Consider the following 17,839-nt stretch of genomic DNA (forward strand, 5'->3'; position numbering starts at 1 on the left):
TTATTAATACACAGATTTAGATAATATTTAATTATAAACGCTTATAATCAGTAGATTTTATGACTGTATTTTCTGTAATAATCTAAATGATACATTTATATAGACGTTTTATAAATATTTTACATTATTATACTTTATCAAAAATTAATGTCAACATAATGTATAAATTTGTATTCATTTCAACTTATATGTAACATGAAAATTGATATGCTATAATGTAATGATTAATTTAAGAAATTAGCACCGCATATGTAAGGAATAAAATCAGTTATGAAATATCGAAATTTTAGGAATGACGTCGACGTTGACTTCGAGAGACAGCAAACCAATTCACCAAAGTGTCACCTATGATGAACTCCAATGATTGGGAAAAGTACAGGAGGAATACGGAATAAGTTTAATATCGTTGCCGTCATAGTCATTACCACACATATCTGCTTACATTTCGCCTCATCATCATCCGTGTAAAAGTTCATTCAATTAAAAGTACAACCCAGGCATCATCCTCGTACCATAAACGTATAATTGTAATGAATTATTGGTCATCTTCGTGAAGCCTTTTAAGAAATTCGATATATACATATAAACTATTTAATCGTTCATACTATGTTTAATTTATAGTCTTTTTTTTTATAAAAATTGAACATATTTTAGAAACAGTGAGAACATTTCCACGTTTATGACTTTATTTAAACGAAGTTTCAACTTTTTCTAATATTGACAAACTTATTTATGCGTATTTTACAAAAATTTTAAATGACCATGAACCTATTATTTAGTTATATATATATATATATATATATATATATATATAAATTTTGTATTATAAAATACTAAAGCAATAAAATGAATTTTTCACATATAATTTCAAATAAAGTTATCTTTACACTCACTTCTTACTGTTATTCCATAAAATAATTTGAAAATATATTATTTAAATAATTAAAAAATATTATTGTAGAAATACAACTTTAAATTATTTAACTATTTAAAAATAAATTTTCAATTATTAGGAGTGTTGATCATTTTTGATACGCGTCAAGTAACATGGCTTTTTTATTTTACACTAATGATCCAATAATAGTATGTTTTTTAACTTTTTATATACATAATCTCAACAACTATAAAATTGGCATTATATATATATATATATATATATATATATATGTATATATAAATATAAGCATTAAAAAAATAAAAATACACTTTTTTAACTCATTGATAAAATATTGAAGCCATATAATCATTTAAATTGCATTTTATAAGAAAGTAAATTTATGTGAATCAAATTATAAAGCTAATCAGCAAATATCTCATTCGATGTTGATAAATGTTAAAATATTAATATAACTTACATCAGATGTTCTTCAATATTACTTAAAAATATAAAAAAGAAAATCAAAAATAGAAATTAATATAAAAATTAATGGACGGTTAATTTTTAACTAACGACTAATTTACCATCGATATTTTATAGAATATTTTAAACAGATAACCAATAATAAATATATATATTTATTTTTCTGTACAATATAAAAATTTATATATGTCAAATATTATTTATTTCTTTTTCAATTCTACAAATATATATAAAATATATTATATTGTAATTTTATTACATTATAATTATTTCTAATATAAAGATTAATACGTTTAACTTTTTAATTATTTTTCATAAGAACAAATATTTTAAATTACTTTGTATTTGATCGCATTGACAAAAAATCTATATTATATTGTAAGTTTTTTTATGTTAGATAATATATTGATTATCAATTTAATAATTTTAATAATTCATAGATGTTGTGATTATTTTTAATAGACTGCATTATGACAGTAGTATAAAATAGTAAAATTCAAATATAAATGATAATTTTGTATATATAAATATATATATATTAAAATTAATTTTTCTTATTTATCTTTATTTTGTTAATTTTATTATATTTAGATCATATTCAGTTGAAATGACAATATAAATGAAAAATGGCTCAAATATACATAATTCAGTTAAAATATTAATATTTAATATAATAATAATTAAGTAATTAAAAAATAATCAGTTTTTTAATGAAAATATTTATTTATTGAATATATTATATCACCAACAAATATCTCTAACTGTTATTTAATTATATAATTATAACAAATTTTTCATTTATATCAATATGATATACATGTAACATTCAATATTGTATAAATATTAAATAATATTCTAACATATCAATATTCATGATATTCAAAATAACATTTTAATATTATATTAATATTAAATAATATTTTCGCATATTAATATTTACATTTTCAGATATAAATCTAATTGTATGACAGTTATATTATTATTACATATATAGATTATTATTACATATATAATATTGTTACATATATACAGTAAATCTTTATAAAGTATATATATTTATAATGTTATGAAAAATTAATAATTTTTGTTAACTTTTCCAATAAATAAAAAATAGAAATAAAGTTATGAATGTGCTATCATCAGTGGTCATACTTTCTCATTAATTAGACTAATTGAAGTTAGTAACTAATGAAGATAAATACTTATTATGTATACTTGTTGTATTATATTATTGGTACTTTTGCTATGTCACAGTAACAATTCAATCTTATAAATTCCATCAATATTTCGTAATGGAAGCGATAATTTGGACAAATTTTAATTATTACTTACGTCATCTTGTCAACGAGAAAATTAAATAGATAGTATAAAATAAGCATGGGATAACGTGGAACAATAATTAAAATACACAGAAATTGTTTTTCTTGTAATAAGTGTGCAGACGTTTATTCTATTGCAGTTTTCTGGAATGATCGATGAAATAATTCATAGGATTATAGTGCTTGAATAATTGGTTATTTTAAGATATTATATTGTACACTTTTCTTTCAATAAATTTATAGTTTATATGAAATTATCATGCAATTCCCATGCAATTGCCATTTCATTATAAATATTAATATAAACAGTTTACATCGATTATTAATTAGTAAATTAAAGAAAAATTATTTATTTTGTCCTTGGCGTTAATTAAAAATTTTGAGTTGTAATAATAAAAATAATTTAAATTTAAATAAACTAACAGTTCTCTAAAATCAAACGCTAAGATTATTTATCATGATGAACAATTCATGTTCGTGTAATGTGATCTCGTGCTGTCTATTACATGAAAACTTGAGATATTATTAAATTTGTTGATCAATAAATTGTTATCTAAAATTATTATGTAAAATTTTTCGTTTTTTTCGTGAAGCCGTGCTCAAATTAAATAAAATTTTTTTTTAAATCATAAATCTTTATTATATTAAAATCAAAAACATATTTATATGTGAAAAAATTAGTGATTTTATACAGCTAAATGGATATAAAATTCCATCTTATACAGGTTGAATTCAAAAGTTTATCTTTTTTTCAAGTCCACTTTTAAGCGTTAAGTGTCAATCTGACTTTACCTAAAATCGCACCAAAACAATTTTCATTTAAAACATCACTGATTTATTTCTTCCCGGTGCTTCCTCATCGACGGACCAAGGTATGATACCTGATTGTCATGGTTAATCAATCTTCCGAGTTAATTTTAAGCCACCAAAGCATCTATCCTTGATGCATAGCCAACTAGTAACCTATATAGTTCTGTATAGGTAATTTAAGGTCAGTCACGCAGAAAAAAAATGTCCCGCGCGCGACGGCAATTGTCATTTAATTCCCGTACGTAAGGAGGAGCTGTCGGCGCTTGCTTTTCTGATTTTTCCTGTGATTTTTTGCACTCTCAAAATATGCGCAAGTAGACTGTTGATAGACTGTCAAGCCGTGTTTGTAATTGATACAAAGTAATATTGCCGAATGTGGGGAGAGTTTTTTAATACTTATTTTACATCTTCACATCAGATTGTAATATATCTTTTATTAGTCATAGAATCGGGTAGTTCAACCGCAGAATGCCGAAAATAAGGATTTGCATCATTGGTAGTGGAAATTGGTAAATGTATTAAAAATTGTGAAAGAAACACTTTGATTAAGGTTGATTGTTACACATTTTACGTTGTATAGAAATTAAATAGAAAAACATTCATAACACTAACATGGTATATAAATATATACATAACAATATATCATAGTCGAAAGAAAAATTTTCATTACAAAAATTTATTCTATATATGGCACTTTAAAAATTTTTCTAAATTTATATTTTTTCATTTACGAATAACATATTTTATCAAATCAATATAAAATCTATCATATGTATAATATTAGTAGTAATTAAATGATAAAGAATCGTTCGTGCTTTCAAACCAATCCTTCTTTAATTGTAATGCAAGAATTGAAAAAAAAATGAGTTTATCAAATAAATATTCTAATATTTAAAAAATCCTTTTAATGCAATATATAATTCCAATAATTAAAGTAATCAAATTTTTTTATTTTGTTTTCAACTCGTATTAATTTTATTATTGCAATAACATATGATTGTGAATATAATTATAAAAAGAAAGTCGGGAAAAGTCGGTAAATAAAATAGGATCACGTTGGCATAGCTATAATAAACTTTTCTAGGCTAAGCAATGGACCTATGAAAGCGAAATTAATTGTAAATTCACATTTTTTATAAAACTATTTTTATTATCAAAAATAATTTTTTATGATAAATTATCCATATTATTTAGCCAGTTTTTATTTAATAATGAATGCAATTATTTTTAAATAAATATAAGCATGACCTCTGCGCATGATAAAAATGCATTATATAATGTGAGCCATCGATAACCAATGACCTGAACTTTGAATGTAATTTAATATTAAATTATAAAAAATTAAATATATAAATAAAATTTATTGTTGGTTATGAAGTGAATAGAATATTTTTAACTTGATTACATTTTATTTTATTAAATTTAGAAACCATTATTTTAGTAGAACCTAATTTTATTATGTTTTATAGTACCTAATTTTATTAGAAACCATTATTCAACATATAAAAAAAGTCAAATTGAGTATACAATAGTTGTGTTTTTGTCTTAATAAAAATCAACAACAAAATAAGTATCTCAAGTTTTTTAATTAATTATATAAATAAATAATTTTAAATTCAATTAAAACAAATTTGAACAACAAATTAAACACACAACAGACATGTGTATACATACATTTTGTATGTATAATATGTAAAATAAAATATATATTGGTTTAACAAGCAATAAATATAGACCATAATATTCATAAATAATATGTATAATTTATTAGGGGCTCAGCAATCGCAAAAATTATTGGTATTAATGTCAAAAAATTTGAGGACAAGTTTGAGGAGGAAGTGATGATGTACGTATATGAGGAGATGATTGAAGGAAAGAAGTTGACAGATATTATCAATGAAACGCATGAAAATGTTAAATACTTACCAGGTCATAAACTTTCTCCAAATATCGTAAGTATTTTATTGTGTTTGAATAAAATAAAATAAAATAAACTAAAACTGATTTTTTTACTTATTCTAGTTTAATATAGAGTAACAAATGAAAAGATATTATAGAGTAACAAATGAAACAAATAAAAGATAATCAAAATTATTAAATTAAAGCTAATATCTATTACGATAAAACCTTAACAAATATATAAATTGCTTTGTATTATTTATTTATTTTTATTTGTTTCAAAAATGTAATAAATATAAATACACTTCATTAAAATATTAATATAAATTTATATTTTTATTCATCACTTATTTTATATTTTATGTTTTATATTTGCTCATTTATATTATAGATTTTATAATTATCATCAAGTTTAATTATCACTTTAATTCAATTTGATTAATAAAAATTAATATTAAATTGAAATGAACAAATTTGTATTAAATCGCCTAAAAAATACATAAAATAAATGAAAAACTGAAATAAATGAAAAATAAATGAATGATTATGTTTTAGATATATAAAAATCGCGTGTACATGTCCAAATATAAAAATAAGACGTAAAAAATATTCTATTGATTTAGATAATCCTAATTTCAAAGATAATTTGCTTATATAGTTTTTTTACATATAATAGTTCATAATAATCGGTTTACAATATTGAATGCATTAACGTTTTCCAGCTCTATAAATACTAAAATATATTATTATGTTTTAATCGGTATCTGAAATATTATGGCTTTTGAAAATTTAAAGTGCATTAAGTTTAAAATTTAAGCATACATCAATTGCCAATTAATAATCAGTGGTTGTGCGCACATAATTTCTTCCGGATGGCATAGAAACTCGTTCGACACCTTTAGGAAAAAGATTGGGTATGTCTTCTTCCTTTACAGATGGAACTATCATCACTTTGTCTCCGGGCTAAAAAATTAACAAGAAAAGACCGGTAATAAGATTCTATAAATTTCAAGGTATTCATTAAAAAAAATGAAATTCATTTTCAATTGAATATTTCATTTTTATATTAAGCTTTTAAAAGAAAATTTAGCCTTTGATTACAATTAAATAATAATCATATGGAAAATACAGTAGTTTTTACAAAATAGGTAATACAATGAAATTAATTAATAATTATCTCCAAACTGAATGAGCGTGTATATATATATATATATATATATATATCGATAGGTTAACATATTAAATAATCAAATCAATTTGTACTTACCATCCAATTCGCAGGTGTGACTATTTGCGGTTTTTGGTCAACAAGCTGTAACGAATCGATGACCCGTAGAATTTCACTAAACAATAATAGTATATCATAGATATTAAAAAAGCTTTCCACAAAATGAAAAAATTGTTGATAAAAAACTAAATTCATAATAATTTAGAATTTCATATTTCTCAAAAAAACTTTGAAAATGTTTTCTTTAATACTAAATAATTAATACACCAGGTCAAATAAAATTTTTCATGTATTGTGAAGTTAAAAAGTAAAGCGACTATTTTCTTAAAAAATTGTTGAAAAACTGCCTGCTAAGGTAAATAATTTAATAAATAGTTTATTCGTCTCATTATATTTTTCTATATTACACATTATTCATCTAATTGAACAATTGACGATGACACTTACTCCACATTACGCCCCGTGGACGTAGGATAGTGCATCGACAGTCTGAGTCTGTGATCAGGACTAATGATATAAAGAGCGCGAACGGTGTTAGCTTCCTCTGGTTTGTTCCTGCTATCCTCGTCGATCATTCCCAATTGCACGGCTAGAGTACGATCAGGATCAGCGACAATTGGGTATGGAAAGTCGCCCAGGATGTCCGGGCAATATGATTTAATGTCCTTTTAGAAAATAGCCTTTTATTAATATAGTTCGTTACCTAATAGGGATGAGTTTTCAATTTTTACAAAATTTTAATTCAAATCATAGTCATATTATTATTATTGTTATTTAACAAGAGAATGTTACGTTATATGATATGTGAAGCGATAAACATCTTATTATTCCCTGTTTCCTCTTACTTATAAAACTATTCCTTTTACGTCAAAAAGTTATAATGCAATAATTTTTGCTGGATAATGGCGAAAAAAGGAGAAACAGAGAAAAATGTGTCGGTCAAAGTTAGACCATAAGTAAAATAAAGAGTTAAAGTACGTTAACCCAATTGACGTGATCAGTGAGTTGGTCGACGGAAAGGGCAAGAAGTTTGGTATTGCGCTTCTCAAAGTGCGGAATGTGAACGGCTAATCGACCTAACTCCGTCGTGCAGACCGGTGTAAAGTCCGCAGGGTGTGAAAACAGCACCACCCACCTGCAATTATAGTATTATATAAATTTCGTAACGTTCGTCCCTTTTGGAATTGCTTGATATAATGAGGTGTTACTCTCTGTCTTACTTTAGGTTATAGATACACGTCCCGAGAAAAGTCTGAATTACTATTAAATTTCATAATGATAGAAATGATATTTTCATGTCAAGGTCGTTACATTCATTTACTTCGAAAGATCTTTTTCAAGTAAAACTATTTTCTCCTATAAAAACAGTTTGATTGTATATTGAAAAAATGTAATGCAAATTTTCAATTCAAGTAATGCAAATCAGTTATTCGTCACATGTTTAGATAATAAATTTTTCGCTCATGTACCGATATAGTACTACCGATGTAGATAATCGTCAATATATTGATATCCAAAAAAAAATACTTTGCAAGTTCAATGAAAATGTTGTGTATATAAAAAAAATATTTTCAGTTATATTGTACATATTAATATATATATATATATATATATATATATTAGTAATACAAATAATATATTCGTCATATTTACTGTCCTGGTATTATTACATAATTGGTCGAAGTTAAAACGTAATTAAATAAACTATGATGTCAACTACAATAGTGCTGACTTTTTAATAATTTTTTTTTCACCTAATGCTAAAGAAAAAAAAATGTATCTAATTGGAATAAGATTAGCGATTACATACAATTTCATATAATGAATTTGAATTTATAAAAATGAAAACAATTATGTAATAAGTACTAAGATCAAGTAAAAGTAATATATAGTGGTTTACATGTTTACTGTAGGTATCATTATATATGCACTAATATAAAAATAAGTAATTCTCTAGCTTTGCTTAAAAATAGATTTTTGTATTAATTTTATAACATACTTAATCTATAGATATATTTTATTAAGTGGAAAACTCGATCAACTTTAATAAATGTGCTATTTTTAGAATAATAAAAGTTATTATTTTTAAATTGATGCTTATTCTCTTTAAACTTTTTAAGGTTGTTTGTTGTTTTTTGTTGTAATCCGTACCGCTTATTTAAAAAAAAACTCTATCCTAAGCCTAATTGAAATTAATTGAATTAATCACGCTTGAATAAGGTATTTAGGTATTAATTTGATGATCATTATTAAAACTTAAAGAATTAAGAAAATGATTACATTTTTCAATAAATTAATAGTGAAGTTCTTAGTCAAATCACATAATTATTAGCAAAATATTAGTTTTAATATTATAACATTTTACGTGCAATGTCAATTAAAGTAATAAAAAGTATTATAATTTTAACACAATTACATTTGCAAAATATTCATAAAGTTTTTTAAAAACTTTTTACTCTACATACACCTATACTGTTTAACTTATAATTAATTATTATAATAAAGAAAAAATAGTATCTAGTACCCGAGTTTCTATTTGATCATATTAAAAACTTTACGCTGCTCTGATTCCATAATGTAATATCTACTGGTTCTTAGTGTTAAATATCTATCAAGTATTATTACCTTTTTAAACATTAAAAGAGCGCTTAAAGAAATATTCGTTTCTGTGTTTCTATAAAAGTATATTTGATAAATAATTTCTATAAAGACTATATAGCAATTCACGGTCATATACATCTACAAATGAGTAATCACGTACTGAAACGACCCTATTATAACCTTATTTAAACTTAGGTGCCAAATTCAAACGAATCAAGGTTGTCGATTCATCATCGGTCATCTGGCCTTCACGCTTACAATTATTACGCAATGAATCGCACATTTCCTCGTGCGAGGCATCGTTTAATGATGCAAAATGTCTCGGTAAACGATGGTGTGCGTACGATTGAAGCCACCGAGTCACCGGGCTCTGTAGTTATTTTTATTACTACATTTAAAATAAATTCCATTGGCCTGGTAGCTTGTTTGCTGGATGTTTACATGAGACACTTGAATGTAATGACTATATTTGAAATATTTAGATATTTATGATATTTTTAAGTAATTGTTTGAGTCATTGTTTTGACAAAATATGTTTAATGAGAAAAACTAAATCTGGAATTTTTACTATTAATAACTGATAATGATTTACTCATTATTATTATTCATAGTTTGCTTTTATTGTTGTCATATTAAATTTAAAAAAATTTTAATTTATATGTTTATTTGTATTATCTTGTCATGAACTTAAATAATAAACTTCCTAATTATTCGAAATTAAATTCAATTGGTTAAAGAATGTAATATTTTTGACAAATTTAACACTTACCACTCTAGATGTTAATCTAACAGATTAAAATGAAGATTTAAAATACAAAAAATATTCTCCAAATATACCTAATGGTTACTAGTATCATTACCCATCACGAAAATATTACATTAATTTATCTTCTTTACATTTTTCTTATTGCCTTTCAACTAATAATGAATAATAACAGATAGGAAATATAAATGTGTTAATCGTTTAAAATAATGTTGAGTAGAAAATCACTTACGTGTCCTTTTGCCATTTATAAAAGTCGATGGAACCCTGGGTGGTTTCGGCACTAAAGTTCGGCACAATCGAATTCAGCTTCATTTTTTAAAATGATTTAAGATGTGACGCAAAAACTTAAATGTAAGAAGTGCGTACGTCCTTACGGTTCGTTTGAAACTGACCTAAGAAAAGTACTGCAGCTTTTATTATATACTCGGATGCTTCCACGTAAGCATGCGGTTTGCTTCTGTACGGATATACACATCGCCTTATTTCGATTTGCTCAAACATGTTACTTTAGTATACTAAGCATATGCAAGCATTTATGTGTTGAATTGAATACCTATTGAATTGAAAATGAAATTCATACACATTTCTATCGATTTGTTTCCTTAAATATATTATCAATGTTGGTGGAATGTAAATATTGACTATCAATTGATTGGTTGAAATAGTCTATTGCCAATGTACTTAATAATTGGAATAATACGATCGGTCGCATTATTAATATTATTAATACCTAAATAATAGATTAATATCATAATGTAATTATTAAAAAAATTTTCAATCTTTATCGAACGTTTATGTTTCTATGAAATATTGAAATGCTTTATAATTCATTCCTATACTTGGAACAATAAAGTATATTTATATAATAACTTAATTAATTTGTTAATTTTATACCCTGAGCAATTTAAGGAATTCAAATACAATGAAATGAAAATTTGCTTCTTCAAATAAATTAATGTTTCCAATGCAAATTATAATTTTATAATTATATTTAATTAAAATACCCTCGAATTATTTCTAAAAAGGTTATTCATTATACGGTCATAAATACGTGTATACCTTGTACCTTGTCACGTATTAATCCTTTATTAAGGTCTTGCAAGTACCTGTTTTATCTTTAGTACTGTTTTCAAGTTAATTTAAAATATATAAATCATAAATATGCAATACTTTTTCTAAATAATATTAGCTACAATTAGTAATATTTGAAATGCAAATCAGGTAAATTATTATATATTTTATATTTAATTATAACAAATTCTAGAAAAAATTTATAGCAATTTTATATATATTCCAATAAATTATATTATTTATTATAAAAATTAATTTTTATATTAAATAATATAAAACATGTAATCTATAAATATTTTACATCAGAAGAGTATGTATAAGTATAGCGAATTTCTGTAGTTGCGATTGCATTCTAATAATGAACATCTCTATAATTTAATTATTATCTATTATAATACAGAATTCTTGATCTCGTGAAACATGAATTAAGTGTTGCAGAAATTATCAAGCTTATTCGATTTTTGTATAGGTAGAAATTTGAAATGCCCTCTAGTAAAACTTTAAATTCAACTGAAAGTTGGATTTGAGCAAGATCTAATTATTTGGGAATTCTTTTATTTTTTTTAATAGATAATAGGATATATACAAAATTATAATATATCGTATTAAATTAAAAAAAAAATATATTTATGTTTTATGTTAAAATATATTCAAAATTTCTTAGATTGCAGTACCAGATGTCGTTGAGGCAGCCAAAAATGCTGATATTCTGATATTCGTTGTACCCCACCAATTCGTTCCGGGACTTTGCACTGCATTGCTGGGAAAAATTAAATCCAGCGCTGTTAGCCTATCTTTAATTAAGGTAGCGTTATTCTTTATAATCTGGAGTAATAATTCTTAAGATTTTTATAAACTGACATCGTAAGAAAAATTTTAGCTTTAGTTCTTTTTTTTTTGCATTTATTTCATTTTATTGCCAAGTAATTCGATAAATTAGAAGAATGATGTATTATAGATTAAACTTATGTAATTAAAATTAACAAATTATTAAATTGATGAATATTGATTTAATATTGAAATATGGAAATTTTATATTTTATATTTTTATGAAAACATGGCACTTATTTATTTTTATAAAATACAATGTTAGAAATTTATTACAATATTAATATATTAATATAATTCCTTTCAGCCGCATTGCAGAGTCCACGAGTGTTATCAATATAATTAACTCAATTAAAGTGTTAAATTAAATGAAATAATGTGGTAGACAAAATGTGTAACTTATAATTAAATTTATATAGTTTTTGTTTCATTTTCTTTTAAGGGTTTCACTCAAGAAAATGATACAAAGCTCAAATTGATTTCCAAGTTTATTGAAGAAAAATTGAAAATCCCATGCTCGGTTCTAATGGGAGCGAATCTCTCAAACGAAGTTGCCAGTGATTATTTCTGTGAAACCACAATCGGTAAATTTGCAGAAAATCTTACTCTAAATAATGTATTTTCAAAAAACAAAAATGGTTTGCTTTCATGAAAAGTAAGCATTTATGCGTGAATTTTTAAATAATTTGTAATAATATTAGTTGAAATAAAATTTATTGTTTTAATATCGTCATTAAAAATAAAAGGTGAAATATAAAAACAAAGATTAAATTCTTATTTTATTATTAATAGGCTGCAAAGATAAGATTATGGGTGCAATTATGAAGGATTGTATACAAACGGAAAATTTCAGAGTTAGAGTCGTAGAAGAAATAGAAGCAGTCGAAATTTGCGGAGCACTTAAAGTAAGATAAATTATGTTTTATCATACTCTTTCTAGACTTGTGATTATTCAAGTTCTCTGTTAATGAAAAAATTTATTGTTAACAGCAAAAACTGCATTTTTAAAGAATTAAAAATATTTTGATCAAAACAAAATAAAAGATGTCAAATTATATTTCACTATAAGTTTTTATAAATAACATGTATAATTTAAGAATCATAATTGATAGTCTTATTACATTCTTGTTACAATATGATTATTTGCGATGCTAGACTATTAAATTCTCAAAGTTTATTAATAGAGAATGAGTGTCACTTAAGAGCAATAATTACATTTATTAAAATATTATTCGATATATAATTAAGATATTAAATAACATATATTTTACCATGAACACGTAAAAATACGTAGCATATGCAATATATAAAAAAGATTGTGAATATAATTAATATACTTTGAGTTTGTATTGCAAACATAATTAAAAGAAAAAAGAATAATGAGGGGATATAATTTGTGAGATATGCTTAGAAAATCTGATTTTTGCTTAATATTTATTACTGTAATACACAATAAGAGCTTCTATTCGTAATAAATGGATAAAATAAAATGAGTTCTTATAATTAAATAGTTGACCTAACACTGCTAATCCAGACATGTAATTCCTTTTTTTTCAAAGAACATCGTAGCGTGTGCCGCAGGTTTTGTGGATGGCCTTGACCTGGGCGACAACACGAAAGCCGCAGTTATAAGGCTCGGACTCATGGAGATAGTGAATTATGTGAAACTGTTTTATGGCAAATTTAATATGTCGATCTTTTTCGAGAGTTGCGGTATTGCTGACCTTATCACCACCTGCTACGGTGGCAGGAACCGCAGAGTTTGCGAGCAATTCGTCAAAACTGGCAAAGTGATGCTTAATTTTGAGTTTTATATTCATTATGCCATAAGGTTTTCAATTATTACTTGTATTCAATTAACAATATAAATATTGATAGTGTTTATCGAAATTATATTTTAAAAAATGCTTTACGTGAGTAGTAATTTTTATAATGAAACTATTTTACTAATTTCTTTATTATATTGTATTTAAATAATTCTTATCTCAATTATTCTATTACTTATTCTCTATTATTTTGTAAAATTTGAATGACATTGTAATGTTAATTTAATTATTTGTTAGCGATCCATAATTAAACAAATATACAGTAGAATTATTTTAATATCCTTTATATTTTAAATCGATATTATTTTATTAGTGTTTTCTAACGGTTTTAAAAAGAATGCCTATACCTTCAACTACAAGTTATTGCAATTTTATTGGAATAATCAAAAGTGCTTTAATAAGAATCATTCTTTTTTTAAATATTCATATGCACTTATAGCACTAATAATTGACATTTTTATATAACATTTAGTAATATTAACATATCTTATATTGTACATAATGCATTAACATCATATTGAATTTTTTTTTATTTTGTATTTAATATCTGAAATTCAAAGCATCAAACATGTTCACAGACCATCAAAGAATTAGAAGACGAATTGCTGAATGGTCAAAAGCTCCAGGGACCATTGACAGCTGAAGAAGTCTACGGAATGCTCAAGGACAGTAACTCCACGGCTAAGTTTCCTTTATTCGCGACAGTCCATCGCATTTGTAATAAGGAACTGAAACCCAATGATCTGATCGAGCAGATCCGTAACCATCCGGAGTATGAGTGCGTAATGATATCTAGTCAAGATTTTGGGTCTTTCATTTCCGATCGCATTAATCTTAAGCTTATCATAAACTTCGAACTTAATCGACCCTTCCATTGCGAAGCCATTGCTTAATTGCTTGATCCATTTGTTCTGCGCTGAGATTTACTTTTATGATAAATTTTTTTTTAATAAAATGTTATTATTTTATTTATGATTAAATATACATATGTATATTTATAATTTATATATTAAACTGAATAAACATCAAAAGTACTATAATTTAATTATAACTATCTTTAATTTTTATAATGAAAACAATGAAAAACCATATTTGTAAGTAATCGAAAATTTCTTTCAGAACAAATGTATAAGCTGTCATTGATGACTGATGAGTAACTTGATTATATTGGAAAAACTATGAACAATCAATCGTGGTTAATGAAATATAAACATAAATTTATAATTTCTATCTACAAAACGAAAAAGTTATTGTAAAGAAAATAAAAAGTAAAAAAAGTATATCTCAGCATATTATGAATGTCTATTATAAATTTATATAATTCAAAACAAAAATTCTGTAAATAAAATGTGATTTTTAAATAAAACTTACTCTATTTTATTCTATTATTATGTGCATTTTTATTCATGCAATGCATTAATGGTTGATTTTCAAAATTTTCTACATTTTACAATTTACATCACTATTATAAAAATTAAATTATTTGTAAAATAAATTACATTTTTACATAAATTTATTTACATGATACATTGCTTTGCATTTATTTTTTTGGTAGACTGGGACATTTCACATGTTTAAAAAGAGATTTATCAACTTTTTGACCATAAGGGATATTATCATGCATCTGTGTATATTCAGTAATACGTGCTTCTGTAAATTATATTCAAATATATCTGTAAATCATAGTTATGATAATTAATAATATATTATTTTTTACAAATATTTACCAAATACTCCTGGTCTTTTTTCACAAATTTGAATTACAGTAGTTCGAAATTCATGGTCCACTTCATTTGCAAATTTAATCAGCTACAAATACCTTAATATAATATTACAAATTAAAATTTACTTCATTCATAATAAATTTAAATCTACCTCTTTAATAGATGATTCATCAGTTACATTTTTATTTTTTTTAAATTCTTCATAAAGTTTTCTTCGTAAAACTGAAAATTACTGATAAATTATAAACAAATCTAATTTAAAATTAAACATAAAATTATGTGATTATTAACTATTACATATCACAAAATGGACATTTGTAATATACAACTGATAAATATACAAAATGATTATATAAAATTATATAAGTTTATATCTGACGTTCAATAAATACTTTCAATTTATATTTCCAATAATAAATGATTTCAGTAAATTTAAATTCAAATAAATATTATTATATGAATATTTACCAATTGGTATTTGAATATATTTCAAGACCAAAACTTTTTATTTAGATTATGTAATTATTTTTATTAATTCAGTAACTGCTAAAATTTTAAATAAAAATTACCTGTTAAAGCATGCTCATCTTGCTGAAAAATTTCCTGACGAGTCCTATGCAATTTTTTATAAATTCTTAAAACCTAAAAAGTAGTAAGAATAATATATAATCAGAAGATTATGGTTTTAATTTCTTCTAAATTAAATGTATTTATTACTTGCATTATACATTATTATAATTTAACATAAAATTTAAAAATAACTTTTTAAAATAATCAAATATTTATCAAAATAGAACGACCATAATACAATCAATTTTAAAAGTTTATTAATTTTTAAAAAATTTTTTAATATTATCAACGTACTTCTGCTCGTAAATTACCAGGCATATTCTTTTTTAATAATAAAAAATCGATTAAATACCAATGCAAATTTTAAAAAATAATTGCGGACATACGATCTAATATTATAACTTAACCTCAACTGAAATATGAAATAATATTATCGTATTCCACAGTCTGTCACAGGCGCCACCTTTGTTTTCATCAAAATATCGGCAAAATTTTGCAATAATGGTATAGCTTCGACTGTCGCCGCAGCCATGAAAGGTTTCAAGTATATTAGGATATTTGGGAAATCAAAAAACCTTTAAGGAGAATGTGGAATCGGAAGGTTTTTACTTTCCAGATGTTACAAAGTTTAATAAGACTGGTGAGAGCTCGTATTTGTTCTCATAATGTCATTTATTTTTCTTTTGTTAATGAAATTGTAAATAAAATTTAAAAATTTTACTTTATAATTTCTTACTCAATAAACTGATGTCAAAACCCAATGAAAATTAATATTATTTTTATAAATTCATAATTTCAAGAATTTCTTTTAACCTTAAAAATATATAAGTAATAGCAGACTAATTTATATATTTTTATAATATACTAAGTAAAACACATAAAAGCATAGCAGTGAAAGAAATTAATATATTTTTATAATTACGTATGTATAAAATGGATTACATGAAAATTATGTAAATAAAATGTATTTTATTTTTTAGATAACATGACTGCTTCATTTAAGAAAATTTAGAGCTTTTGAAAAGAGTAAAAAATGAGCGAATGTCCATTGTGTGGGCAACCAACTTACAAAGCTAGTACAAGACTGATAAAAGATGCATGTGGACATACCAAGTGCCGTTTATGTTTGTTGCAAGAAGAATATGGATGCAGTATATGCAAGGGTGAACAAATAAGGGAGATTCAAAATAGAAATGCTATAGCGAACTTTGGTAAGAAAATAGTTTTTTTAATTTATTTGTAATAATTAAAATTTAATTTTATTACATAATCTATTTGCAATTTAATATGAATAAATTCATCCTTATAATTTTAAAAAATTAAATAAAATAAAAATAATATGTATGTATTAATTATCAATTAGAAAGACCAAGTTGTGAGAGTTATAATAATCCTCTTGAACTTGTTGTACATAAAATACCAGATAAATCAAAACACATTAGTTGTTTATCTATTAGTCAAACAGGTATAATAAAAAAGGGCAATTTAATAAATGTACAAAAGAAAAAATACAAAGAAATTCAAAATAAATCTAATAATATAGAAGGAAATAATGGCATTTTCAATAAAACAATTGAAAAGGAAATTGAGAACAAAGAGGAGGAAATGGGTAAAGTATTTATCAATATTTTATTTTAAATATTTTAAATTTATAAACCTTACCATTTTGTATCTATTAGATCATTCATTTTTACTTAAATTTACTGAAATTAATCAGTTTCAAGGAATATCCTTTGAATCTACTTTTGATAATAATTTCTTTTTACAGATAACAATAAAAACATAACTGAAAACATAAATGAACAGAAAATGGAAAAGGAAGCTTTTATTCCATCAA

General features: G+C 23.9%; 3 protein-coding genes across 7 annotated transcripts; 1 reads left to right on the forward strand and 2 right to left on the reverse strand.

Annotated features, from left to right (window-relative positions):
- The first annotated feature begins 3,783 nt into the window (after positions 1–3,783).
- On the forward strand, positions 3,784–17,207 carry LOC105362980 (glycerol-3-phosphate dehydrogenase [NAD(+)], cytoplasmic-like). 5 transcript variants are annotated; one of them, XR_912911.1, is made up of 9 exons: positions 3,784–3,998; positions 5,261–5,441; positions 11,719–11,859; positions 12,325–12,466; positions 12,675–12,787; positions 13,442–13,672; positions 14,287–14,486; positions 16,449–16,642; positions 16,983–17,207. XR_912911.1 is itself a non-coding variant. In XM_011500574.1 (8 exons), exons 1-8 carry the CDS (start codon positions 3,958–3,960, stop codon positions 14,838–14,840), a joined length of 1,062 nt encoding a protein of 353 aa, XP_011498876.1. In that variant the 5' UTR covers positions 3,784–3,957; the 3' UTR covers positions 14,841–14,953. The 5 variants fall into 5 exon arrangements, 4 of the variants coding, with proteins under 4 accessions (XP_011498876.1, XP_011498848.1, XP_011498865.1 ...); XM_011500574.1 differs by lacking the exons at positions 16,449–16,642; positions 16,983–17,207 and adding an exon at positions 14,828–14,953; XM_011500563.1 differs by lacking the exons at positions 16,449–16,642; positions 16,983–17,207 and having other exon boundaries at positions 3,826–3,849; positions 3,930–3,998; positions 14,287–14,681.
- Positions 6,153–10,298, reverse strand: Tpx-4 (thioredoxin peroxidase 4). Its single transcript, XM_011500535.1, has 5 exons — positions 10,213–10,298; positions 7,595–7,751; positions 7,064–7,281; positions 6,656–6,731; positions 6,153–6,351 (listed from the first exon to the last, which is right to left on the reverse strand). Exons 1-5 carry the CDS (start codon positions 10,293–10,295, stop codon positions 6,223–6,225), a joined length of 663 nt encoding a protein of 220 aa, XP_011498837.1. The 5' UTR covers positions 10,296–10,298; the 3' UTR covers positions 6,153–6,222.
- On the reverse strand, positions 15,208–16,325 carry LOC105362961 (complex III assembly factor LYRM7). Its single transcript, XM_011500523.1, has 5 exons — positions 16,297–16,325; positions 16,002–16,074; positions 15,584–15,654; positions 15,436–15,517; positions 15,208–15,358 (listed from the first exon to the last, which is right to left on the reverse strand). Exons 1-5 carry the CDS (start codon positions 16,318–16,320, stop codon positions 15,249–15,251), a joined length of 360 nt encoding a protein of 119 aa, XP_011498825.1. The 5' UTR covers positions 16,321–16,325; the 3' UTR covers positions 15,208–15,248.
- Positions 17,208–17,839: the final 632 nt, after the last annotated feature.

Source organism: Ceratosolen solmsi, unplaced genomic scaffold (assembly GCF_000503995.2).
Source record: "Ceratosolen solmsi marchali unplaced genomic scaffold, CerSol_1.0 scaffold10, whole genome shotgun sequence".
Classification (NCBI taxonomy): domain Eukaryota; kingdom Metazoa; phylum Arthropoda; class Insecta; order Hymenoptera; family Agaonidae; genus Ceratosolen; species Ceratosolen solmsi.

What these genes read in the sequence shown, in the direction of transcription:
- LOC105362980 (XM_011500546.1), top strand. Translation starts at nt 3,958, where the DNA reads ATGCCGAAAATAAGGATTTGCATCATTGGTAGTGGAAATTG. An exon ending in TTAGCCTATCTTTAATTAAG is followed by an intron (nt 11,860 to 12,324) that starts GTAGCGTTATTC and finishes TTTTCTTTTAAG; the next exon opens with GGTTTCACTCAAGAAAATGA. An exon ending in AATTCGTCAAAACTGGCAAA is followed by an intron (nt 13,673 to 14,286) that starts GTGATGCTTAAT and finishes ACATGTTCACAG; the next exon opens with ACCATCAAAGAATTAGAAGA.
- Tpx-4 (XM_011500535.1), bottom strand. Translation starts at nt 10,295, where the DNA reads ATGAAGCTGAATTCGATTGTGCCGAACTTTAGTGCCGAAACCACCCAG. An exon ending in TATAAATGGCAAAAGGACAC is followed by an intron (nt 7,752 to 10,212) that starts GTAAGTGATTTT and finishes CTATAATTGCAG; the next exon opens with GTGGGTGGTGCTGTTTTCAC. An exon ending in TCACACCTGCGAATTGGATG is followed by an intron (nt 6,352 to 6,655) that starts GTAAGTACAAAT and finishes TTAATTTTTTAG; the next exon opens with CCCGGAGACAAAGTGATGAT.
- LOC105362961 (XM_011500523.1), bottom strand. Translation starts at nt 16,320, where the DNA reads ATGCCTGGTAATTTACGAGCAGAA. An exon ending in CTGGTAATTTACGAGCAGAA is followed by an intron (nt 16,075 to 16,296) that starts GTACGTTGATAA and finishes ACTACTTTTTAG; the next exon opens with GTTTTAAGAATTTATAAAAA. An exon ending in ATGAATCATCTATTAAAGAG is followed by an intron (nt 15,518 to 15,583) that starts GTAGATTTAAAT and finishes AGGTATTTGTAG; the next exon opens with CTGATTAAATTTGCAAATGA.